Here is a 27,478-nt window from a genome sequence, read left to right as displayed (position 1 = left end):
GGGAGTTATTGCTTGTTTATCGTTTTGGTTTTTGGCCCCTAACTGACCTTTGGTGACCTTTACAGGCACCGAGAACAATAGGGCACACCCTCTCACTATGGCAGATCTAGTTGACTATGTATATAGGTTCCTTTTGCTTAAGCAAGGAACCAAAAAGTGTTTAAGTCCTTCATGTTGCTTATAGCATGCTAACATACATGCTAATGTACAGTATGCTAACTTACATATGCTCATGCTAACATACATGCTAACATACAACATGTACAGTATGCTAGCAAACAGACTGACAGCCTGACATAGATGCTACCAGCTTTTAACATGCTAACATACAGGCTAACAAACAGGCTAACATACTTGCTATCTTACAGGCTAACATAGCCTTCAAGCTAACATATATGTATACATGTATGCTAACATGTATGCTAACTTACATGTATGCTAAAAACAGGCTAACATACAGCCTGACATACACGCTATCATACTGCTTATAACATGCTAACATACACGCTAGCATGTACACACTAACAAACAGGCTAACATATAGGCTAACAAGCAGGCTTACATACAGGCTAACATACTTGCTATCATACATACTAACATACATGTATGCTATCATGCATGCTGACATACATGCTATCATCCATGCTAACACACATGCTAACATTCATGCTAACATACATGCTAACATACATGTATGCTAACATTCATGCTATCATACATGTTTGCTAACATACTTGCTATCTTACATGCTAACATAGCCTTCAAGCTAACATATATGTATGTACATGCTAACATACATGCTAACTTACATGTATGCTAACTTACATGTATGCTAAGAAACAGGCTAACATACAGCCTGACATACATGCTATCATACTGCTTATAACATGCTAACATACACGCTAACATACACGGTAGCATACACACTAACAAACACACAAACATACAGGCTAACAAGCAGGCTTATACAGGCTAACATACTTGCAATCATACATACTAACATACATGTACAGTATGCTATCATACATGCTTACATACATGCTAGCATACATGCTAACATTCATGCTAACATTCATGCTAACATACATGTATGGTATCATACTGCTTACATAGCCTACAAGCTAACATGTATGCTATCATATATACATGCTAACATTCATGCCATGTATGTATGCTATCATACATGCTAATATATAGGAGACAGGACTGCTAACAGATATGCAACATATTACAAATAGTACAGGTATCGCAGCTCAATTAGCCTACGTAGTGCAAGTCAATGGGAGCAATTAACTGACCAAACCTTTATGCAAAATTGTGATTTTTCGCAATTTGGCTGAAATCCAGTATGTTAATGGCTTAAATGCTTAGCATATATAGTGTAGCAATTGATATTTCAGGAATAATGTTCTGTGATATCACGCTTTAGTGATTTCTGTTGTCTTAAATGAGTATTTGGTCAAAATTTAGACTTTTAGACCTGAGATTACTGGGATGGACCCTGTTGGGGTCTTATTAATGTCACAAAGTGAGCTATTTACTCATATTAAAGTTACGACTTAAAGCTACTGTAGGTCCTATATAGATATATGAGTGTTTGACACTAATTTCACGAAGCTTGCTAAGCAACAGTAATCAATGTACATGACATTTTGTTGTAAGGATAGCTCAGTAAATTTGGAATAAGTGTATTCAAAATACATGAAATGTGGTTGACCCAGCCTGGAAACTGTAACTGGAAACTGCCTCAGGACCTACAGTAAATGGTACTGTAGCAATGATAAGCTCAGTAGCAACAATAATATTACACTTGATTCTTGAGTACTCATGCTGGTATGATTAGCCTTATATAGTTGCCAGTTTGCTAATGCTATAAACAGATGCCTAGGTAGTGTTGCCTAGGCCTAGCATTTTGACCACTGATTGTGTTAGACACATAATCATAGAGTACCTGTAATGTTTAGACCTGCACATAGTTTACTTCAACTACCATTATTGCTCAAGTTAACCTACATGTGATAGGCTTACATGTATTTCTGCTTCTCAAAAGCACTTGGTGTTCAGAATTTTACAGAACATTGACTGCCAAATTCATTGCAGAGTAATACTATAGCTAAACTACTGGGCAGTACTAAGGTGGCCAAAAAAAGAGAAAATAATTGATTCTGTACATTGTATATATGCAAAATCTGCACTCACCTTGGTTTTTCTGCCGCTACCCCACTCCCCTTTGAGATAGGAATGCTAGTGATCTCAAAATATTAATTGTTCTGTGCCAATATGCAAGACCAATTGAGCAGAATTTGACTACAAAATGTCTGCCATGTCTAGTTCTTTCATACCCCTAAATTAACACATTCGTTGATAAGCTAACTGAAGTGTAGGCCTAAGTACATACATCCATTGACTTTGGATGCTGTTTACTATGCTCTGAGACTAGTCTTAGCTCAGACAGGTCAGGGCCCAGAGAGTAGTGGTATGTGGTAATGTACTAATGGTATCGTAATTGTATGTTGTACTGAGGTAATTTTGGGTTTTATTTGGGAGTAAGATTTCCAAATGCCAAAAACATGTGCAAAACTGGGGGGAGGATGTTGAAAGCTTAGAAAACCACAATTTGATCAGCATATAACTGATATGGAATTAAACTCATCAAATATGTAACTCTTCTTTGCTGCAAACAGTTTAGGCTAGGTTGCCTGCTGTATGTTGCTAGTAGTAATATTTGAAGGTGCGTCAATAACGAAGGTGCGTTAACTGTGAAGCCTTTGCTATACACAGTTACGGTTCTGATAGTTGAATTAATTCAGTATGGTGGTTTACAATATTTCAACGCTATCGTGAAATTTTGTAGGGCAACCATATTATTATACTAACACCGTTCTGAAGAATATGGTCGACACACATAGCTTCCGTTTATTATTACTACAGCTGTACTGGCCTACAGGCTGGCTACACTAGTAGTACTTGTATTATTATTATAGTATTAGTTGTAGAAGACATTTATGATAATACTAGTCAACTTGTTCAAGTCGTAGTCTCCTAGATGTTAATTAATAAATAAAATGATAAACACTTACCTGTGTTTAACTTATAGTTACCAACTCGCATTATCAAGATGTACTGTAAGTCCCAGTGGTTTGAAGCATATAAGTAGAGAAACCGAACGCGGAAAGTTCCTGTTCGGACCAGCGCGTAAAATAAGCCTCATTGAAGGTAGCAGCCACTAAGAGCAGCCACTAACAGCAGCCACTAAGAAAAAAAGGACAGTAAGACATGACACACAGTACTACAACTGCGGTCGTGTGTGTTTGTTATAACCAGTGTTACCAGCGACAGTTGACGAAAAAACGCTAGATTGGCGAAAATAAAACCCCAGAAAACGCTAAATGGTAGTTTCCCTAACTTTCGTGTTGTTTCGAGTCAATTTAGCACAGATTCGTAGGAGGAATGGTCACCGATCACAAAATAGATTTTGAATAGAACCGGTGTGAAGTTAGATACTTATTCCCCGTTCCTCGTTCGATATTCGCGAATGAGTAACTGAGCTGCCTATTCGGTTACGTATTCGACAATTGTATCGACGTAACACCTCTGGCAAGACAAAAGCTTTTTTACAAGATGTTCAACATTTGGTCGTGGAAAGAGGTTTATCTATGGCCCATGGGTCATATGAACTCCGATGACTATGTAGAAGGGTACCATAATGCATCTTGCCCGGTCCAAATAGTTCTTGGCCAACTAAAATGACCAGTACTTCATCAGTTCTTAAATTAATGTAAAAAAATACTTTAGGCCCTAATCAAGACTAGCACGCCTTGGACCACCTTACCAATGGGTCATATGAATTCTTGACACATTGTAGAAGGATACCATAATGCGTCTTGCCCGGTCCAAAGAGTGCTTGACCAATTAAAATGACCATTATATCAACATTTTTTTTAAATAAATGTAACGGGAACTGAAATAAAAACATGAGGGCCCTAATCAAAACCAGCACGCCTTGGACCGCCCAACCAATGGGTCGTAGGAAGTCTAAGGATCTTGTAGAAGGGTAACATAATGCGTCTTGCCCGGTCCAAAGAGTGCTTGACCAATTTAAATGACCTGCACTAAATCATTACTTTTTTAATGAGTGTAACGGGACCACAAAAAAGGCTTTGGGCCCTAATCCAAAACGTGTTGCATGGATTAGGGCCCAAAGCTTTTTCGTGGTCCCTTTTCACTCATTAAAAAAGTAATAACTTAATGGTCATTTAAATTGGTCAAGCACGCTTTGGACCGGGCAAGACGCATTATGGTACCCTTCTACAATGTCCCTAGAAATCATGTTAACCATCGGTTTGGTGGTCCAAGGCGTGCTGCATGGATTAGGGCCCAAAGCTTTTTCATGGTCCAATTACACTCATTAAAGAAGTAATGATTTAGTGGTCATTAAAATTGGTCAAGCACTCTTTGGACCGGGCAAGACGCATTATGGTACTCTTCTACAATGTCCTTAGAGTACATATTACCCATTGGTTAGGTGTTCCAAGGCGTGCTGCATGGATTAGGGCCCAAAGCTTTTTCGTGGTCCCGTTACACTCATTGAAGAAGTAATGATTTAGTGGTCATTTAAATTGGTCAAACACTCTTTGGACCGGGCAAGACGCATTATGGTACTCTTCTACAATGTCCTTAGAGTTAATGTTACCCATTAGTTAGGTGGTCCAAGGCGTGCTGCATGGATTAGGGCCCAAAGCTTTTTCGTGGTCCCGTTACACTCATTGAAGAAGTAATGATTTAATGGTCATTTAAATTGGTCAAGCACGCTTTGGACCGGGCAAGACGCATTATGGTACCCTTCTACAAGGTCCTCAGACTTCCCATGACCCATTGGTTGGGCGGTCCAAGGCGTGCTGGATTTTATTAGGGCCCAAATGTTTTGATTTCAGTTCCCGTTACATTTATTTAAAAAAATGTTGATTTAATGGTCAGTTTAATTGGTCAAGCACTCTTTGGACCGGGCAAGACGCATTATGGTATCCTTCTACAATGTGTTAAGAATTCATATGACCCATTGGTAAGGTGGTCCAAGGCGTGCTAGTCTTGATTAGGGCCTAAAGTAATTTTTTTACATTAATTTAAGAGCTGATGAAGTACTGGTCATTTTAGTTGGTCAAAAACTATTTGGACCGGACAAGATGCATTATGGTACCCTTCTACATAGTCATTAGAGTTCATATGACCCCTGGGCCATAGATAAACCTCTTTCCACGACCATATGTTGAACATCTTGTAAGAAAGCTTTTGTCTTGCCAGAGGTGTTACGTCGATACCATTGTCGAATACGTAACTGAATCGGTAGCAGTTACTCATTCGCGAATGTCGAACGAGGAACGGGAAAAAATTATCTAACTTCACACCGGTTTTGAATAGTTGATTTGAGTGATAGTCTGACCCAGAAAATTTGAAAAAAATATGGGAATTTTCGGCAAGAAATTCCGAATATTGGGCAAAAATACTCAAAATAAATATGGATGGGTCTCCAAGTAAGAATTTGGTCTAAAAAATCTGAAAATGGTCTATTTTTGGTAAATTTAACTAGTTTTAGGCAAAAGCGCTAGAATTACCAAAATTAGAAAAAACGTACGCTAGAACCCCAGCAAAGCCAAAAAACGCTAGATCTAGTGTAAAAGCGCTAAAGCTGGTAACACTGCTAACGAACCATAGTTTGCAAGCACCTACCGTTCCTTGAGAATTTATGCACAGGGGAGCGATAGCTCCCACTAGTCTATGGAACGCGAATAAGGCAAACTTATTTCGTTGCTAAGTTTAACGGAATTTTAGACATCAACGTGAGTTTGAGCAACAGCAAACTTAGATTAGACTACGTAATCAGTTTGCCCTTTCGCGCGTCCAAACTGATTTCGTTGTCTAACTTACGTTGTTGCCATCGGCGCAGTTCAACAATTGCTTTACCACGTGGGCTTCATATGATTACTATACGCAGGGGGTTGGTTCTTACGAAGATCTAGAGAGGACATGGTAAAAAAAAATTATTTCGTACGTACGTAATATTTATTACGTACGTACGTAATATTTATAACGTACGTACGTACGTAATAAATATTACGTACGTACGTGATATTTATCACGTACGTACGGTACGTGATAATTTTACGTTCTATACTGAAGATAGTAAGAAGTGGCGGTTCGCGGTACGTACATATAGACCGGCAGCCCAGTGCACTTTGATCAAACGAACGAGGTACCAATATCTGAGTATTGGAACATTTGTGGAAAAACCCAGTATATCCAAAAGTGTATGTCTGCCGTGGTCGCTCTGCTGCATGTGGCCCCTGGGGCCGGTTAAAGGGGGCCCAAAAATGCTTCTGATCAAACGAACGAGGTACCACTTGAAACCAATGTCAACTTAATGCATGAATGCCACATAGTACTGCATGGCCCATGCCAGACAAATTTTCTGCTGCAAAGGGCCCGCCAGACGCCCAAGAAGGGCCCCTAAAAAAATGCATCTGATCAAACGAACGAGGTACCACTTGAAACCAATGTCAACTTAATGCATGAATGCCACAAAGTACTGCATGGCCTATGCCAGACAAATTTTCTGCTGCTAAGGGCCCGCCAGACGCCCCCAAATATGGCCCAAATGCCCATTAGCGTAGCATTGACCCAGATTAAATATGCAAGGTACCACTCAAAACCGGTTTGGAATGTTCGGGTTGATCTTACAGACTATGGAAATCATCATGCCAGACAAATTTTCTGCTACAAAGGGCCCGCCAGACGCCCCAAAAGGGCCCATAAAAATGCATTTGATCAAACGAACGAGGTACCACTTGAAACCAATGTCAACTTAATGCATGAATGCCACAAAGTACTGCATGGCCTATGCCAGACAAATTTTCTACTGCTAAGGGCCCGCCAGACACCCCCAAATATGGCCCAAAATGCCCATTATCGTAGCATTGACCCAGATTAAATATGCAAGGTACCACTCAAACCGGTTTGGAACCACACAAAAACAATATTAAATGCAAAGGTACTTTCCACAGAGTAAAGAACTGCCAATGCAAGACAAATTTTCTTCTGCATAGGTCCCACCAGATAGAAAGAATAGGTGGCCCAATGTGGCCCTATATATGGGTCTAAAGAATTGGATATATGTGCCTTGTAACATGACATTTCAAGCTCATGATTATATTGTTTCCAGCATAAATTGGAGTTACTGTACACAAGACCAGTGTTTTATCTTATATAGCTATTCGCTGCTCTAAGCAAAATAAAGATAACACTTTCACCTAAGCCTCTAAATATTTTGGGATTTGCTGGCCTGGGCAAAAATTACAGTTCCCCACATTATAATTCTAACACTCTGAGGAAGAGTCTTGCCTGGCTTGGATCCACAGAACTACGGTTGGAAGAGCAAGAATGGGTGCTACAGCCCTGACTGGTTTGAGGGACCGGCTCTCCAAGATCATCTATTCCAAGAGGGGGAACTGAGCGAAGATTTTCAAAGTAGCCGACCAGACGTGGCTTCCGAGTTTGATGCCGATGATTCAAGTACTGAACCATCTTGGAGTGATGATTCCGACAATGAAACATAGATTTGAGCTTCCATTGTCTTTTTAGAATCAAGTTCATGGGAATACTTAATTTTCATAAACTTACTAATGATTCTTTTGAGATCTGTCTGAATGGCAAATGCAGTGTCTTTTTACAATGCACACACTCCAGTGTTTAATCACGGTCAAGAGACATGAATTCTCAGTTCTTATACTTCGAACCTAACATGTGTCATGTTCAGAGTAATCACATAGTGATCTTTTGTTACTATCTTTGCCAATTATGATTTTAGTACATTTTAAACTAGCAAGATGACTTTCTTGAAAGGTAAAAGATTCCTTCATAGATGAAAACAAAAACCCTCATCTAGTATTCATATTTCTGAAAAATGGATACCTCATCTATTTGTTTGACTTGTTAAGGGTTAAGGTAGTAAAACTTGGTATAGCGCACATTACTGTAAAAAACACTCAATGGCGCTGAACAAACAAAACAATTATGAAAACGATTTCTTAAATAAATGAGTCTTTTAAGCAGCTTTAAAAGTTCTGATGGTCTTCGAATTTCTTGTGTCGACGGGGAGAGCGTTCCAAAGTCTAGGGCCAGCGACGCTGAAAGAGCTATTCGAAGCTATTCGAATTGAATTAGTGTAATGATGGAAGTTCTAAAAGACCAAGATGGAGTAACATAGGCCAATTACTCATTTTATATTTTGTATCAAGAAATGGAGTCATACGTGGTGATATCAGTATCTGTTTGTTCAATCTTAGCATATTAAGTCCTTTAAAGAGTGTACCTAGCATGAAGGTACATAAACATTTCTATGCTTCAATTATGTATCTTTTAAAAACCACATTGGATAGTTGCAACCCAAACCTTTATCGTTAAGTACGCGTTATAAAGCATTTTCACCATTGTTTGATAATTTTTCTTTGTCTGAGCTTAAGAAACAAAACAATCTCTTTTGTTCGACTACATGTATGTCTTAAGATGACACTTCAGCGTTCTTTCTCAAGATTTTAAACTTTGTAGATTTACAATGCTAACGTAAACACAGTGTTTTGAGATACAAAATGATTTTGGGTTTCTTATTTACAATACATAAACTGATTTTAATCTGCTCCAGTGTTTCCAGCGAAACAAAGTAACTGCCAAGTTAAACACTGCTCACGATACAAAGTACTGACTGGATAAAAGGAAAAAGAATGGATAAAAGGAAAAAGAATGGATTTGAGAATGCATTATAACTGTCAGGATCTCCCTCAAAGACTGAGTTCGCGTCATTTTTGTTTTCCTCAATGAAATGTAGATTGGTTTCTTGTGGTATCTTAACTATTTAAACTGCATATTTTTTTTACATGTAGTGGGCACTTTGCAGAAGAAAATTTGTATTGTATTGGCATTTCTTTACTCTGCGGAATGCTACAAATGTCATGTCACAAGGCACATATAGTCTGCATCGATATACAATTCATTAGGCCCATATAGGGCCGCATTGGGCCCCCTATACTTTCTATCTGGTGGGACCTATGCAGAAGAAAATTTGTCTTGCATTGGCAGTTCTTTACTCTGTGGAAAGTACCTTTGCATTTAATATTGGTTTTGTGTGGTACCAACTATGATTGATCATGGCCAATTTGGGGGCCCTTTTTTAGTGTATCTGTTAGCCCGTTTGTAGCAGAAAATTTGTCTGGCATGATGATTTCCATAGTCTGTAAGATCAACCCGAACATTCCAAACCGATTTTGAGTGGTACCTTGCATATTTAATCTGGGTCAATGCTACGCTAACGGGCATTTGGGCCATATTTGGGGGCGTCTGGCGGGCCCTTAGCAGCAGAAAATTTGTCTGGCATGGGCCATTCAATACTTTGTGGCATTCATGCATTAAGTTGACATTGGTTTCAAGTGGTACCTCGTTCGTTTGATCAAATGCATTTTTATGGACCCTTTTGGGGCGTCTGGCGGGCCCTTTGTAGCAGAAAATGTGTCTGGCATGATGATTTCCATAGTCTGTAAGATCAACCCGAACATTCCAAACCGGTTTTGAGTGGTTCCTTGCATATTTAATCTGGGTCAATGCTATGCTAACGGGCATTTGGGCCATATTTGGGGGCGTCTGGTGGGCCCTTAGCAGCAGAAAATTTGTCTGGCATGGGCCATTCAGTACTTTGTGGCATTCATGCATTAAGTTGACATTGGTTTCAAGTGGTACCTCGTTCGTTTGATCAGATACATTTTTTTAGGGGCCCTTCTTGGGCGTCTGGCGGGCCCTTTGCAGCAGAAAATGTGTCTGGCATGGGCCATTCAGTACTATGTGGCATTCATGCATTAAGTTGACATTGGTTTCAAGTGGTACCTCGTTCGTTTGATCAGATGCATTTTTGGGCCCCCTTTAACCGGCCCCAGGGGCCACATGCAGCAGAGCGACCACGGCAGACATCCACTTTTGGATATATTGGGTTTTTCCACAAATGTTCCAATACTCAGATATTGGTACCTCGTTCGTTTGATCAAAGTGCACTGGGCTGCCGGTCTAATACTGTAACATATTTGTCAACATGCAAGATACGTACACCACAGAAGTCAAGCTTATACTTATAGTAACTAAAAAATGCCGGAGACAGACAATTGGTACGTTCGTTCGACTAACACCACAGTCTGTGCTTAGGCTTGCCACAATATAAAAATCTCCACATCCACAATGTCTGAATGTTTCATGCGATAAAAGAAAAGGCTCCTCAAAATGCGTCTGAGATGTCTTTCGCCTAACTATTATCCGATGCTTTGCTGTCAAAGTAATAAAGGATTTCCTTCTGACTATACCCTAAATTAATGTACATACGAACAAGTTCATCCCTCTCGATCTTTGATATGAAGATGTATCACCCGCAGTATATAACGTAGGCTCGCTTACGTTAGACAAGTGTTAACATATATATCACTAAACACGTACGTATACGTTGGCCTACATTCGTTATAATTATTAAATACGTACGTGATAATCCCTACATAAGTACGTACCGTAGTAATTATTACGTACGTACATAGTAATTATCACGTACGTACGTAGTAATTATGATGTACGTACGTAGTAATACCACGTACGTACGTGATATTATTACGTACGTACGTAGTATTATCACGTACGTACGTGATAATTATTACGTACGTACGTAAATTTCTTTTTTTTAACCATGTCCTCTCTAGATCTTCGTAGGTTCTTGCTGCCTGGGTTTAGGAAAACAGTCCTGTGGACAAGGCCGCCTTTGTTCTTCGCATAAACGGAAGTTACTAGAGGAGCAAAGTGGGCGGGGTCAGCTCATGTATGTAGCATGGTGGAGAGCGTTGACCGGCTTGTAATTGGGTCGGGATATGTGTCAATCTTACTGACTATTTCGTAATTGGTCAGTCAATTAACGACGAGTATGCATATACAGCGCAAGTCGAATTTCGCGCGAAATGCCCATATTTTTTACATCACGTGAATGGGCAATAACGTTAGTTTAGACAAGTTTAGACAACAACATAAGTTTAGACAACGTAAGTTTAGACAACAATGTAAGTTTGAGCAACAACATGATAAAACAGCAGCAACAACTTTAGTTTAGACAGCGAAATATGGTTGCCCTTTTCGCGTTCCATATTTGCGTTCCATAAACTAGTGGGAGCTATCGCTCCCCTGTGCAAAAATCGTTCCTTGAGGCTTGAACAAGCATACAATTAATGTGAATGAGCGAGCGGAAGGTAAACTTCATGTAAAAACATGGTTAGGCGGTTCATAAATTCAACGTCAAAGGTTAAGGTCAATCGTAATGCACGCCGTTTGTACCCCATTTATGATTTATGTTACAGTTGCAGAATATGTTGCCGTCGCGAAAACTCCCGTTGTCTAATTACATTCCGTTCTTCATTTTCATTCCGTTGTCCAAGTTCTTTCGGTTATGCGAGAAGTGACCCGTGAAGGTGGGCCCTGTCCCATTTCTATCAATCAATTTCACAATAAAGTATAAATATATCTGGCAAGTAGAACGCGAATAACAAGCCCACGTAAGCCTATAAAGTATCCATGATACCGTATCCAGGCGCGTATCCAGGATTTTCAAACCCGGGGGGCGCGAATTACTATCTAAGCGGAGCGCCACCATCGGTTGGCGCGCAGCGTACACGAAAATTTCTTGTTTTGATACCCCCCAGATCACCGGAAACGGCACTTCTCAGGCTTGAAATGACCAACCAGATGTACACTTTTTGCCTGAGAACCAAGTATTTCCTAATAGTTTTTTCCCATCCATAACCTTTTTGAAGATTGTCAACCCGGCACACATCATGTTCGACCTGATCGCATCTCCTGTGGGTCTTTGCTTTTGTAGGTGATTCTACGTCGCGGCCCACAATACCCGTCAACCCCACTTTTCAAGGTTTTAAGCCCCGTATTTGTTTAGAATTTGAAAATTCACATTTCTCGTGAATAAACTCACTTGAAAACACACCCATAATGTTGTAAAAAATGTCATCTATGGACAACCAATATAGAAAAACTTCCTTCAACCCCGAACAGACCGGTCAAAATTGCACGAGTAGAGGGAAGTGTGATGCAGAATGTTGGTCAGAAATTTTCGAAAATTCAGACACAGTTAATTTATTGGTGCATGTACAAATAATAAAACCTCTTATAACGGCTATTATAAAACTTGGTTGAAGGAAATGAAAAAATAGCAGATATTTCCGAAAACCGAACACTACACACATAGGCGTAGGAGGCGCGGCGGCAGTGGCGGAGCTAGGGCTATTGGTCAGGAGGGGCGAGAATGGTCTGTAGGGGCGCTTTCGACACTATCTAAGCGGAGCGCCACCACTGGTTGGCGCGTAGCGTACAGAAAATTTTTGAGTAAAGATACTCCCTAGATCGCCGGAAATGACCCTTTCCGGGCCTGCAGATAAACGAAGAATAAGGTGTCATCGCCAAATTACACAAACAAAATGTGACAAATGTCAATAAGTAGATGAGAGCGCAATAAAAAAGTTAATAATCTAGAATAAGTAAAAAGTGGTAAAGAGCTGAAAAAGGCGCCAGCAGTTCATTTGAGTCCGTCAGGGGGGGGGGGGGGCATCCGCCCCCCTGACCGTATGGACGCTCCGCCACTGCGCGGTGGGGGTGCAGCCCCTAATTCGCCATTACAATGTAAAAGAGAGTTTTGACATAATTGGACCTCCATGTTTTTTATACATCTACATGAGACATGTCGTTGTTTACATAAGCATCCCGCGGTATACTGCGCAATTTTAACGGACCGTACGGTACATGATGGCATGCGATGTAATAACCGATGCTTGCTTATATGATATTGACATTAACACGTTGAACGCGTGCGAAGCGCGCGAACAATTTTGGTTATTTTTTCAGGCAGGTCAGACAGTTTTGAGGCTTTTCATCCTGGAACGCCATTTTCATGCTCACTGATATGATGTGATATCTGCTGTTTGCGTTACAAATTCGAACACGCGCGTAGCGAGGAATTTGCCAAGGGAGGGGTGAAGCCTGTAGGCAAATTATCTAAGCGTAGCGCCACCATATGTTGGCGCGAAGCGTACAAGAAAATTTTGGCCGAAAATGCCTCCCAGATCGCTGGAAATGGCACTACCCAGGACCATTTGTTAGCGCGAAGCGTACAAGCAAATTTTGGCCGAAAATGCCTCCCAGATTGCTGGAAATGACACTTCCCAGGCCTTGTAAATTGCATCTAAGCACTTTCTATTTTGAAATTACTTAGCGATATCATTTAAAAAAATGCTGAATGGGGGGGCGGGCGGTCGCCCCCATCCCAAAATGCGTCATGTTCCCCGACGACACGGTCGAGTTCGAGACCAGCCACAGTTGGTTTCATAGCACAATTCTACACACGCGTTATGATAGACCATATATAGTATATTTATAGATCATTAGTGAGAGAGGAAAATGGAAACGTCAAAAAAATGGAGTTGTCGGTGTAAGGGGTAGCGTGAGTCAAACTTTTACGAAATCATTGATCCGTCACTGGCTACCCTTCAGCGCTGTAATGATGTCACTGTTTCTCTTTCTCTTCCCGGTGTCTTCGCGTTTTTCTTTTACTCCCTCCTTTTCTCCTTTTTCTCTCTTTCTTCTTTTTCTTTTCCCTTCCTTCCTCTCCTCCTCCTCTTTTTTCCCCTCTTTTTTTCCTTTTTTCTTCTCTTTTTTTTTCTCTCCTCTTTTTCTTACCCGGGGGGCGCGCGCCCCCAACGCCCCACCCCGGATACGCACCTGGTATCATAACAATACGAAGACTCCCCCGCCCCCCCTCTCAGTTCCTATGCCTCTATATGACTAAATATGTTCGGGACAAACCATAATAGCTACATGTATGTATGTATATTAGATCCTCCTGCAAGTAGGAACTCGCGAAGAAGCCTAATTGGCTTATCAAAGCAGCAAGCTGACCGAAGTCAGTCTCTCACATTCATATTTAACGTCCATGATTATGAATTGTTAATTTTCAACAACTCTGTAACTGGTCGACATATATCTGGGAGTGACTCGAACCGGGGACCTTAGATGTAGGCTGTAGGCTGTAAGGATGTAGGCTGTAAGATGTAGGCTACATCTTCATCGGTACTCTGCAATAGACTGGTGTACATCTCGCAAAGGATGATTAGTGACATTACCAGCGAGATCAGAGCACTAAACAAGGATTATAAGAATATCAGTTGACTTTAGGCCTACCTAGTAGAATTATGCAAAATTGGTCAATTGCATGACTCGCAACCACAAGTACCTGTTAAAAAAGGTACTTTAAATACAATTTTTTTTCAAAGTGGCTATTCTTACGACTAGTCATAACAATAATTTCGGATAACGCATGCGCAGTTGCTATTTTTACAACCAAGAGTACTATTTTTACAACTAGGAGTAACCATTGTTTTCCGATTAGGGTAAGGGTTAGGGTTAGGGTTAAGGTCAGGATTAACCCTACTACATGCGAAGTTGCTTTATTTACTTTACTGCGCATGAATTCGCCGATGTCGTAAAAATAGTTAATAAATAATTGTTACAACTAGGTGTAAGAATAGCCACGGTCAACTTTTTCCCTCAATATATGCTAGGGTATGACGGGATATGCACTTGTTTATTTGCAATTAGGGCACTCCAAACTAGTGTAGGGATATGATCTGATTTATTTGCAATTTCGGCTTTCCAAACTCCATGAAGTTGAGGGTAAGAAACCCGAAAAAGTTTGTGGCCAGGACCATTCACAAAATGATTCGTGAACGAAATCTAACTAAGGATTACGTATCCAAACTATCTTTTTTACTGTTGATTCAATTTCCCTGCGGAAGTTTATCATCTAGGCTCTATAAGGTAGCAATATGTTTTTCATTTGAAACTTTTCAAAGATTTTGACTGATTTGATGTATTTTTGGCAGCTTTATGTGAAGTTAGGGTTTGCAGAGAAATGGTCAAAGTGCAGTACAGTACTAAGGCTGTACAGAGATACGGTCAAAGGTCACACAGGGGTCACTAGGGTCAAAATGGTTAACTGCATAAAAAATAGAGTAAGCTCAAATTGCAAAATTGAATATCTCATCTTGTATATTATGACCGGACAAAAGTCAACTTTGACCTTTTCATCTGACATACGGTTAAGGGGTCAAAGGTCAAGATGTAAAATTTACAAAAAACGCTACTCCTACAGATTATGTAGCCTGATCATATGTCTTATGCATATGATAGAGCTTGAAGCCCTCTACAAAACTTATTTTTGAAATTTTGATCAAAGGTCATTTGGGGTCACAAGAGTCAAAAACAAGGTCAAATGTAAAACAAGCTTAAATGATAAAAGTAACAGTGTCAATGTGTTGGCCTTGGGCAAACATAAACAATGTCCACGGTGACCTCTTCGTCCAACCTATGGTTATGGGTCAAAGGTCAAAGAAAGATCAAATCACAAACAACCTCAAATGGCAAAAGTAACAGTGTCAACATGTTCACCTTGCACAGGCATCCAAAATTGTCCACATTGACCTCTTTGTCTAGCTTACAGTTAAGGGGTCAAAGGTCAAAGAAATGTCAAATCACAAACAACCCCAAATGGAAAAAAGTAACAAAGTCTTCATACTCACCTTTCGTAGACATCCAAAATAGTCCACAGCGACCTCTTTGTCTGACTTACGGTTGAGGGGGTCAAAGGTCAAAGAAAGGTCAAATCACAAACAACCCGAAATGGAAAAAAGTAACAAAGTCATCATGTTCACGTACTTTGGCAGACATTCAAAATTGTCCACAGTGACCTTTAAGTCTGACATAGGGTTAAGAGGTCAAAGGTCAAAGAAAGGTCACAATTCAAACAATCTGAAATGACAACAGTAACAGTGTCAGCATGTTGGCTTCGGACAGAAATTTGAAATTTGTCAATGGTGACCTCTTCATCTGACCTATGGCCGTATGGTATATGAATGAAATGTAGTCAGTGTATTTGGGTTGTGCTCAATTAGGGTCGAAGGTCATGCATGACGTCACAAGGGTCATAAACGTTAACTGTGCAAAAAAATGAAAACAAGGTCAAAACACAGAACTAAATGTGCCATCTTGTAGGCCTTGATAAAAGATTAAGAAAAGTCAATGACTACCTTATTATATGACCTCTGCTTGTGGGGTCAAAATTCACGCAAATGTGTTAGTAGCCTATTCGACACACCCACTTTGCAGATTTACCCTTTTTCAAAATCCAATTTAAATTGAAAGCTTTGAATCTCATGATTGTAATGTAATTTAAAGCAAATAGGCCTTCTTAAAAGAAACTGCATTATAGAAAACAACAAACAAAAGAAACATAAAAATAGAACAAAAACATAATAACGGTTATGGGGTCAAAGGTCAAATGCGGTCATCTAGGTGTCAATGATTTAATTTACTCCGATGCCTATGATAATGCGACCAACACATTATGCATTGCTTTTCACCAGTGTCTAGAAGGTATACACAAATTTAGGGTCAAAGGTCATGAAAGGATAAATGGCTGGGTCCGTGTCACTCCGGTGACACAGTCATGTGTAGTTTTTATTTTATTTTATTTTTGGGTTATGTTAACATACGCAGTTTTAGTTCCATAACAATATTTTTCTGCTAATATTCACCTAATACGAATCAGCAGAGAGAGGCTGTGGATGCAACGTCTTCGCACCATTCAGCCTCATGGGCTCAACATTCAGGAAGGACATGACTAACTTTTCTTTTGTCCCCACCTCCTTCTCCCCTTGTCCCCCCCCCCCCCACGACTCCTCTTCTCATAGCTCGATCTCTTCCATCCTTTTTTCTCCACACATTTCTGTCTTTGTCGTTCTCCAGTTTATTCCCTAACCCCTTCCCTTAATCCTCTTTTTGTCCCTCCTCTGTTTATCTCCTACCTCTCCTCTTCCCCTGTTGGTTTCTTTCTTTCTTCTCTCCATCCATTGTCTACTAATCCCCTTACATCCATCTCTTTGTGTTCATCATGCTCAATAACCTGTCTGTATTCTGTGCGTGTTTTTGTCCCTTCTGTTACTCTTACTTGTCATTTAACCTTTGAAAAAGATCCTGCTAGGATCGAAACGTCAGGCCAACTTACTTTTACACAATATTCATCATTGTTAGATAATAATATTAATTTGGTGTTTTGGAAATATTCTCTATTGGCAAACGACATTTGGAATCTTTTGAAGACTTCCTTGCCGACATGGATTTTCGTGGAAAAAGGAGGCTGCTAATTGAAAGTACTTCAAAGCAGCATTCAGTAGACTTGGGCAAAAACCACACAACAAGACACATTATACCAGAACTACATAGCAGAAAAAATAACGTTTCCTATGTGTGTTTAGTTTACTAAATTCACTTTCTACTATAGCATTTACTGCTTCACTTACCAGTTAGATATTTCTGCCAGATACTTTCAATACGGCTGAGGTGATCAACACTTCTCGCAAAACCGATGGAATCTGTAAACCGATAGAAAACTTGAAATCTTCATAAAGAAAGTAGCGTCAACCTAGATTGGTGAAAAACCAAAAGTAGTCACCCTGGCCTTAGTATTGACGTAACCGACACAAAAGGTATTGAAATAGTTTCTAGGAACTTAGCATTCCGTCCATATCTTGCAGTAGAAAAGCTGCGTCAGTAAAATACACCCAAGTACACGTAAAGCTCTATTACCACGACTTCCCCGAATATCATCAGGTAAAATCGAGGCGATCGGAAAATATAGTTACACAGATATGTTAGGAATGTATACTGTGCTGAGAATTTGATAAAAAGCTTCATATCTTGCTTCAACAATTGTAATAATGATAAATGGTAGCAAGCTGATTTTATTTTGGAAAAATGTACTTTGGTGTGAAAATGTAATGATGGTTACCGGGAGAACAGGGTGGGGGATGTTAGACAGGGGTGAAAAGGTAATATGAGGTTCCATCAATTGAAGGGATACAATTAATTTGTTTTATTTTATTGCAGGGCAGACTCATAAAAAAATGCAATGGTTAAATCTAGAGGTAGAATGGAGAGTGAGGGTTGGCGGTGGAGGTGATTGAAGTTCGAAGAAGTTTTAACAAACTTGATGTATAGCATCCGCGTTATTTCATTGTGCGTTTTAACATGACAGTTACTATGGATACGGTATCGCATTTGCAAGACGCTTCGCCAATGTCGTTTTTTTGGAAGATCAGAGTTAAATAATGGAAGACAAGGAATTTGAGATTTGGTAAAGATGATAAATATATACAACAGGAATAAGTATTAAATGCTTCAGTTTCGGTATTTACTTTCCTTAGGAATGTATCAGAATTATATGTATTCTACGAGGAAATGGAGGTTTGTGATTCGAATGTGTCTAGCATAAAACGTGATATGTATAGAGTAGCCAAAATAGCGAATTACGAACCACTGTAAAGGTTAACGAACCATACATTGGCTCTATGCATGACTACACACAGATGCTTGTAGGTTTGTGACGGATTGCTATATTGTTAAAACAAAAGCAGCAACGCTGTAGAAGCTTAATTAATCTTCTATATGAAAAAAATTGTTATTTCTTGTGCAAAAGACATACGCGAAATAACGGTGTTATTTCCTTTCCTCCCATGTCCTCACCCCCTTGCCCTCATGCTCCTTCCTAGCAGCCATCATTTTTGTTTGAATGCTAGAATGTTGTTTAATTTCGGCTCTCTCAATTAGTACCTAACATAAGTGTGTTAGTTATAACTCTAATATACCGCTGGACTCTTACGTTAAATTAGTTTTGTCTCTTGAATGCAATATATTCGTCGCCTGAACCACATGTAAATGTTCCCCGCTATATCAATATAGTGAACGGCCAATATGGCTATATGGTCACCAACATCGATTAAGGTCGTATCACCGTATTTACAGCATGTACGCATGCTCACATGTACGTCATATATCTGGTACCTTCTCAGAAAGTTAAACTATATTTTATATGCGGATCGTAGTAATGTGCCATTCAACCTTTATTTTTGTCGCAGGTACTTAGGTATAACCTGCATAGTGAGTGTAGAGTACTTGTTGTTTCAAATAAGGACACAGTTCAAGGCATTCGTTTACAGTTGAATACAATACGGATAACTCGTTTTATTGATAACTTCTGGTAGCAGACTTCGACGCCATCTTTACTCTGACTCTCTATCGAACGCCAAGTGTGTAATATATTTTATTACGACACTACAATCCTCCTAACTTGTGGATTGAACTCAACAATACAAATGTTTGATTTGCTTTTAAGTATCAGAATAGGCACTGCATAAATAACTTTTGTCGATTACTGAAACAATAATACTCTAGTATATCAAATCTCAAGTCTAACAATATGGTAAATCTCAAAACGAACAATATGGTTAGTATAATGAACACACTGTATCACTTGGAATGTCACAAAATGTGTTGCACAATAGGTTTCTTCAACTATGCAATACCATGAATACTGTCTGCTTATCAATTATGCATTTGTTCATAAATAATAAATGTTAGCATTGTGTTAGCAAGGAATATGTAAAAACCTATGTTTAGTCTTTTGAGAATATGATATAATTAAGACCTTCAAATCTTCTTTGTATGACATGTCAAATAAACTGCTTCAACCGTATGAAGTCTAAACTTCTTTTGTTTCAAGTAAAACTAAAATGACAGCTAATACAGAGAGACTTTTCTCTTTAAACTACAACACAGATAAACTTTTCTCTTTTTACCTACAACTTTCCGTGACATTCATTTACATGTACAAGAAGTGACTTTCTTCTTTACAACACAAAATGCAAATGAGTTGAAGGATGTGTTTTTCCTTCAAAATAACTGTAAATGTACCAACATTGATTACTTGTCAAAACACATAAACTTTTGTGTAAGATTTCAAACCTGTGCGAATTGTCAAACAAAGAATAAAATAACCGTTTCCAAAATGATATTTGAGTAATTCTATACTCTGTTAACTTAACCATTGTAAACTTAAACATTAAACATGCAACAAAATGTTGAAATGTCTTTGATTTGTTATTGTGAGTAATACAGTTAAGCATAATAATCATTCAGATTCCTAGGTGGAGCACGATTACGGGGTGGATTTCTTCGTGCTACCATAGGAGGAGTTTGTATTCTCTCGTTTCGAGGGGGGTTTGCGATTTGTGGCGATGGTGTATCATCGTAATCATCTGTTGCAGCATGAATGTCATGCTGACCTTTCAAGACTTTGAAGTGTGATGAGTTTCGCGTTACGCGGTAGGAGCCACGAGATGCAACGATTTGCGAACCCTTGATCACTATGACCTTCAACGGTCTGGTGTCGAAAGGAGTAGTGTATTTACCGATATGCCCATCACGCTTCACAAGGACATAGTTACCGACTCTCATTTCCGATTCTCTGATTCTTTGATGCTTTTCCGCGTTTACCTTCTGCTTCTGTTACATGGACTTATCGCGATTGCGAATTTCGCTATCATTTGCTGTGTGCGATTGAGGCTCAGGTAAGCGAGTGCGGATTGGACGCTGGAACATTACTGTAGCTGGTGGTGCCCCAGACGTTCTATGTGGAGTAGCTCGGTAGTTTCTCAGAAACGTGTATAGCTCTTGTTTCCAAGACTTACGCTCGGCGGTTGCTGTGCGGACAACTTTCTTTAGAACGCGCATGAATCGCTCTACTTCTCCATTGGCCTGTGGCCATCGCGGTGTGATTCTACGATGTCGGAATCCTAAGTATTGTAAAACTTCATGAAATATTCGCTATTGAAAGGTGGTCCGTTATCAGTACGGACTACTTCTGGAATACCGAACAATGCAAATATGCGAGCTAATGGGGGATAACCGCTTTACTAGAAGTAGATGTGAGAATTTCAACCACTGGGAATCTGCTATAATCGTCGATGATGACAAGAAGATGCTCTCCGGTTGGAAGATCTGAGAAGTCTATGCTGACTTCTTTCCAAGGATGTGTTGGAAGTGCTGACATTTGGACAGGTTCACGCGTAGTTGAACTGCCTGTTGCTTGGCATGGAATACATTGACTGATCTTTTCTTCCACACGCTTGTCTATTCCAGGAAACCAAACTTTTTCGCGAATCAGCTGTTTTGTGCGAACGACACCTTGGTGTCCTTGGTGTGCGATTGTGATGATGCGATCGCGAAGGATTGACGGAATCACAATTCTGTGATCACAGAGTAGCACTTTTCCATCTTTTGCTACGCTGAGCTCATTCTTTACGTTTTTGAAGCACTGCAGCTCTGGTGTAATCGAGTACCAGCTATTCCCTTCGACAGCTTTGATGCATGCTTGCAAAACAGGATCTGATGTGGTCGCTGCAACTATCTCATCCATGTTGATCGATTTGGGCACTGCGTTTTCAACGATGAAGTTGATGTGCTCTTCTGCGTTTGGCTCAACGGTTGATGTGCTAGCTAACGGATGTCGCGACAAATAGTCGGCCGGGTTGGTTGCACCTGGTTGGTAATCTAGAGAAAAATCATACTGCTGAAGGTGCAGCATCCATCTTTCTATTCTCGCTGGTGGAGATGAATTGGATCTGTTGAACAATGGCACTAGTGGCTTATGGTCTGTGATGACCGTGAACTTGCTGCCATACAAGTACAGGTAGAAGTGTGTGATTCCCCACGTTACTGCCAGGGCTTCACGCTCGGTTTGTGAATACCGCTTCTCGACAGCTGTAAGTGAACGACTCGCTAGTGCTACGATTTTGTTGCTTCGGTCACTGCCTTGTACTAGCATAGCACATAGCCCTACGGGACTAGCATCTACAACGACTGTGGAATGAAGACGCGAGTCGAAGTATGCCATATGGCAGTGCTGTGCTATTGCATGCTTGATGTCATTGAAGGATTTGGCGTGACGCTCTTCCCATGGCCATGGAACGCTCTGTCTGGTCAGATCACGAAGTGGTTCAGATAGTGATGCAAGGTATGGAATGAATCTTGCACAGTAGTTTGCTAACCCAAGAAAGCTTCGGACTTCTTCCCGATTGCAAGGAGGTGGTGCCTCGATCAACGATTGGACTTTCGTGGGACTTGGTGATACGCCTGATGAGCTGAAGATATGCCCAAAGAATTCAACCGAAGATTTGTTGAACTCACATTTATCGCCATTGAGAGTAAGGCTCTTCTCTCTTAGACGTTGCATGCACTTCACTAGCCGCTCGTTGTATTCTTGTTGATTCTTGGCATATACCAATATGTCGTCATTGATGTTAATCACGCCTTGAAGACCTGCCAGGGCTGACTGTATCAGATTTTGGAACTGTTCCGCTCCGCTATTCACTCCAAAATTCAATCTCTCACAGGCTCGATGATATCCAATTCTTGTAAGCGTTTCAGTTCAGCTTCGACATGTTGTCTGACGTGGAAAGGTATCCTGCGATGCGGCTGAGTAACAGGAGTGACGGACTGATCCACGTGTAGTTTGCATGTGACGCCTGCTAGCTTGCCTAGTCCAACGAACCGATCACTGAATTCATCGATGACCGACGGTGCTGCATGAACATTGTATGTAACAGCGATCATGTGGAGCTCTTTCGCAGTGTTCAGACGTAGCAGAGTGGGACCACTGTGCTCCGTAATGAAGAATATATCTCTTAGCATCTGCGCTTTGTGACGTACAAGCAGAGAGATTTTTCCAAGAACCTCAATAGGACTGTTGGCACCAAATGCATAGACTTGTTTGCCTGTAGGTTCGAGTGGTGATTGTTCTGTACAGATTGTGTTCAGAGTTTCTCGACTCATTATGTTCACTGACGTACCTGTGTCAATGACAGCTGTAGTCTTAACATCATTGATGATCACGGATACTTTGAGTAGTTGATTACTCTCATCTGATGGACCTATGGCAAATAGATAGTCCTCGTTATTTGACTCACCTTGCGCTGCTTGGAGAGATGGTTGTGAGTGTTGTGTTGTCTGTTCTACAAGGTTAACCATTGCTTGTTGTTTCAGCTTGGTTTTGCACACTTTTGCAAAGTGATTTTGCTTTTTGCAGAATAAGCAGGTTTTTCCTTGTGCTGGACATGGATGATCAGTATGAGGGTATTTGTCACCACAGTTACGGCAGATCTGTGACTTTGAGTTCTTCTGTTGTTGAAATTTAGCGGGTTTCTGACGGTTTTGACGTTCGTGCTTGACGTAGTGCACGTCAGAAATGTCAGTCATAGTGCTCTTTGCAATCTCACTGGCATGTGCAGAGGCTGCTTCAGCTGCTCGGACAATTGTGATGTTTTGAGTTAGGGTCAAGTGTGCTTCACGAAGGAGGCGTTGACTAATGTTAGCATTTTTCATGCCTAGAATTATCCTGTGCCTTATGAGAGATTCTGTCAATGTGTCAAATTCACATGTTTCTGCTAATGACTTGAGAGATGTAAAAAAGCTCTCAAACGATTCACCCTCTCTTTGTACTCTCGTGTTAAATATGTACCGTTCATATGTAGTATTAGCATGTCCCTTACAATGCACTTCAAACTGATCGATTACCTTCTGATATGTCTTTGCGTCAGCTTCGCCAGCCCACGTAAACGTGTTGTATAGGTCGACCGCTGGCTGCCCTATCACGGCTAGCAGAGTCGCCACCCGCAGCGAGTTGTCTGGTGTGGCTATCCCCGTTGCAAGTTCGAAGTTTGTGAATGCCTGTTTAAATTTCTTGAAGCTTGTTGCAAGACTTGATGAATCTATATCCAGAGGTGGAGGCGGTGGAATCGTAAATGTGGCCATCGCAAATTATCCTCGTCGCCAATGTAGAGTACTTGTTGTTTCAAATAAGGACACAGTTCAAGGCATTCGTTTACAGTTGAATACAATACGGATAACTCGTTTTATTGATAACTTCTGGTAGCAGACTTCGACGCCATCTTTACTCTGACTCTCTATCGAACGCCAAGTGTGTAATATATTTTATTACGCCACTACAGTGAGCTTCTACTTAATGCGAATTAATCCTCGACTCTAAACATTAATTTTAAATGCACTAGTTGTTGTGAGGACGGCTACATCGAAATAGAACTTGAGGACATGTAGTTAGGTATAGTTTTTATAGAAGCTTTAAACTGCAAATTCTGTGAAGGGACAAATACACGCACAAAATACAGACAGCTTAATACAGAGGTTACCACAGTGAACACAAAAGAAAGATTCCACTACCAAAAGTCTTTACATGGGATGTTATTCCCCATAATACGTCACGCTACAATATCATTGGGGTAGTGGTGAGGCACAAATTACAATATGTTGACTTAATATACTTTCTAGGTACCTGTGCAAGTATAGGTTTTCTAGTTGTAGATAGCTGTCTCATCCGACTGGTGACACGTGACCAATTTACTGTAGGAAGTGGTGGGTACGTTGACTTACTTTTTTAATTCCTTAATTGATTAGAATATATTTATTGTTAAACAAAGAAGAAAGCACACCACATAGGTTCAACATAGTTCAAAATCAACAGCAAATGCAAGTCACATACACACATGTGATCCTAACAGCGAGGAAACGTCAGTTACTATATGTTTACACTGATGACGTAAAAGCTTTTATAACGACTTTTCGAATCGTCCTGTTTTAAGTAACGCTTGTTGGTTATGACACGCACTTTGAATATGAATACTGTTCAATGATGTTCTCACGAAACTGAACCCACTATAACGGTTCTATTTAGAACTTAAATAACATAATGTCATCGCACTATGAAGTCCTTGCCTAGCTAAGTGTTAGCTTGGATCAAGTACTATAACTCTTTACGAGAACTATGTACTTGTCGACGAGACACACGAAAATTAATCAACCATCGTCGTATACTTTACCCTTGACCAAATATTTCAATGCAGAATCGCGTGAAACAACGCACCGACCCTGTGACATGCTCCATTGTGGCTCTGAACTCTTGTATCACTCATGCAATGTAGTGTAACGCTGTCCGCTCCAGTTATGTTGTAGCGTACCCGATTGGTAAGTTAGGTGTAGGGTTGGTAGGGATAGAATCGAGGACACCGTTGAATAAAATACACTAACAGTGCATCCTGAGATTAATAAGTATATATACTTGTCTATATACAATGTTCCTGTAGTAAATCTTTCGAAGTGTTATAAACAAATAAATAAATATATTTAAGTAGGAATACCTTAACGACTAACACACGACACACGGACAACGTACATTAACTAACCCTATCACGGCACAGCTATTCTATTATGCGCAAGTTGCCTAGAAGAGAGCTAAACTATACGTATCGCGTTAAAGACAACGCAGCGCAGCAAATGATGAATTCGTCAAAGGCAACGCAGTACGGTTACATCTCTATGTTCCGACGTCTCTATGTTCCGACGTCTCTATGTTCCGACGTCTCTATGTTCCGACAATTTTGTTGGACTAATTTTTTTACCCAAATTTTTTCGGACTCAATTTTTTTTGGACCAAAATTGTTGACCAACATGTTTTCAGACCAACTTTTTTCGGACCAAAATTATTTTAGACCACTATATTTTATGACCAAAATTTTTGACACCAACATGTTTTCGGACCAACTTTTTTCGGACCAAAATTTTTTTGACCCAACTGATTTTGGCCCCAAAAAATTTGAGTACAAACAATTAAATTTCGGTCACAAGCACTATTTGGGTCATCGCAAACTTTGGGCCCTTTTTTTCCTGAAAAAAAAAATTGGTGCGTCCAAAAAATTGTATCCCCCAAAAAGGTAGGTCAGAAAAAATGTTGATCCAAAAAAATTGAGTCCCCCCTCAAAGAAATTGGGTCCCAAAAAATTTGGGGACCAACAAATTAAGTACCCCAAAAAAAAATGATCCGAAAAATGGGGGACCAAAAACATTGAATCTCACAAAAAAAAATGGGTCCGAAAGAAGCTTGGTCAAAACAAATTAAGAGTCCAAACAATTTGTTGGAACATAGAAACGTCGGAACATAGAGACTTCGGAACATAGGGATGTCACCCGCAGCACAGCTAACGATGGACCGCGTCGGCCCGTGAACCCTACGCTGCAACAACCTTGCAACCGCACAAGCAGTGTACGCAACGCAGCTGCAGAGTGCATCAATCCGATCCATATGTCTTCTGCAGAAGCCCCAAAATAACCTCTAAAACATTGCCTCTGACGAACGCTATAAAATTCGTCAAGGATTCTGCCTGGCAACTTGTTCTTAATGTATACCAAATTAATGTATAAAAACGCTATACTCGCATAGCAATATAAACGACCCGCTGTGTAGAAGGCTATACACGAGTAACTGACCAATTACGACATATCCGATAGCATTGACACATATCAGAAACCAATAACAAGCCGCAAAGCTCTCTACCCTGCAACATACATGAGCTGACCCCGCCCAACGGCCTATCCGTCTTGTTACTTCCCCGTATACAAAATTTAGAGACGAAAACGTCCACCAGACTGTTAACATAAACCCCGGCAGCCAGCATTACATTGATACCCCTAGACAAAGACTATCGCACATACCAGTGACCCCCCTGCTTAAACATTAAACCAGGGTTTCCATAACTTTACTCCGGACATGATCTGAGTCATTATTATACTATAATACGCATAACAGCCTGTGTCTGTTTCATAATTCAGTTATTTATCACAAATGCGTATGGAACGCTTGAAGAGTTGGTCGATAGCTACGAATTTGTACATTACTACATTATATGGCCCTACTAATAAAGGTTAAGTAAGCCACGTTCATATGTAACAGAAAACAAAGACAATTCAAGGTGCATAATGTTGTGACGTGATAGGTTATTGCACAATCAGTACTTTTCTCTTTTATGACTAAACTCAAACATTTATATCTCAGCAACAGAAAAGATGTTTCTCGAATTCCCCGCCCCCACCTCATGTAGCCTTCTTCAGCGGGGTGGGCTACTACTGTAATCGGTATTTTGATTGCAAGTTGTTATAACTTCTTAAAGCAGCTTTTTGCGTTTTGTCGCCGTTTTGCCACCCTTTTGACATGCCCATCGGGGTTTTTAAATGTATTCATCACAAAACAGCAAACTAAAATATTAGCCAAGTTCTTCCCTACCTAGAGCGCCAATTGGCCAGTAATTAAGGACTTCTGCAGATATTAATTAAGAGTCTTCCGACAAATTCCCCATTTAAAAGCAATCTCATACAGTTCCCCAAATCCACTAGTTTGAATTCAACCAATAAGTGAATAACTGACAAGTTTATTTATAAGCTGTTGCTTAAAATAGATTCATTCACAGCAATCCGAAAAACTGAGTCGTTATCACAGCCATACTCAGAGTACACAAATAGAGCAATGTGTTGTAGTACATATTGGTTTACTGGATTGCTTACGACGTCGGCAAAGTGAAATTATTTACCTCATTATCCCATGACGTGCAAATAA

General features: G+C 40.1%; 2 protein-coding genes across 6 annotated transcripts in view; both read right to left on the bottom strand.

Moving 5' to 3' along the window:
- The window catches only part of LOC139970015 (NACHT, LRR and PYD domains-containing protein 3-like), a 50,043-nt gene that overhangs the window by 20,279 nt on the left and 2,286 nt on the right, over positions 1–27,478 (bottom strand). For 3 of the 5 annotated variants that reach the window (XM_071975533.1, XM_071975536.1, XM_071975537.1), the window contains exon 1: positions 3,081–3,239. The gene's annotated coding sequence lies outside the window, so the exon portion shown is untranslated. Of the gene's footprint in view, positions 1–3,080; positions 3,240–17,483; positions 17,556–27,478 lie in introns of those variants that run through there. The other 2 variants (XM_071975534.1, XM_071975535.1) reach the window with 2 other exon arrangements.
- LOC139970203 (uncharacterized) lies at positions 22,399–23,829 on the bottom strand. The gene has a single exon (XM_071975841.1). It carries the CDS (start codon positions 23,827–23,829, stop codon positions 22,399–22,401), a length of 1,431 nt encoding a protein of 476 aa, XP_071831942.1.

This window comes from Apostichopus japonicus, chromosome 7 (assembly GCF_037975245.1).
Source record: "Apostichopus japonicus isolate 1M-3 chromosome 7, ASM3797524v1, whole genome shotgun sequence".
NCBI classification, from domain to species: Eukaryota; Metazoa; Echinodermata; class Holothuroidea; order Aspidochirotida; family Stichopodidae; genus Apostichopus; species Apostichopus japonicus.
The sequence above is the reverse complement of the archived record's forward strand: the minus strand, read 5'-3'. Positions and strand labels throughout refer to the sequence as shown.

Bases quoted from the DNA above. Each gene is read 5' to 3' on its own strand.
- LOC139970203 (XM_071975841.1), bottom strand. From the start codon at position 23,829: ATGGCCACATTTACGATTCCACCGCCTCCACCTCTGGATATAGATTCA.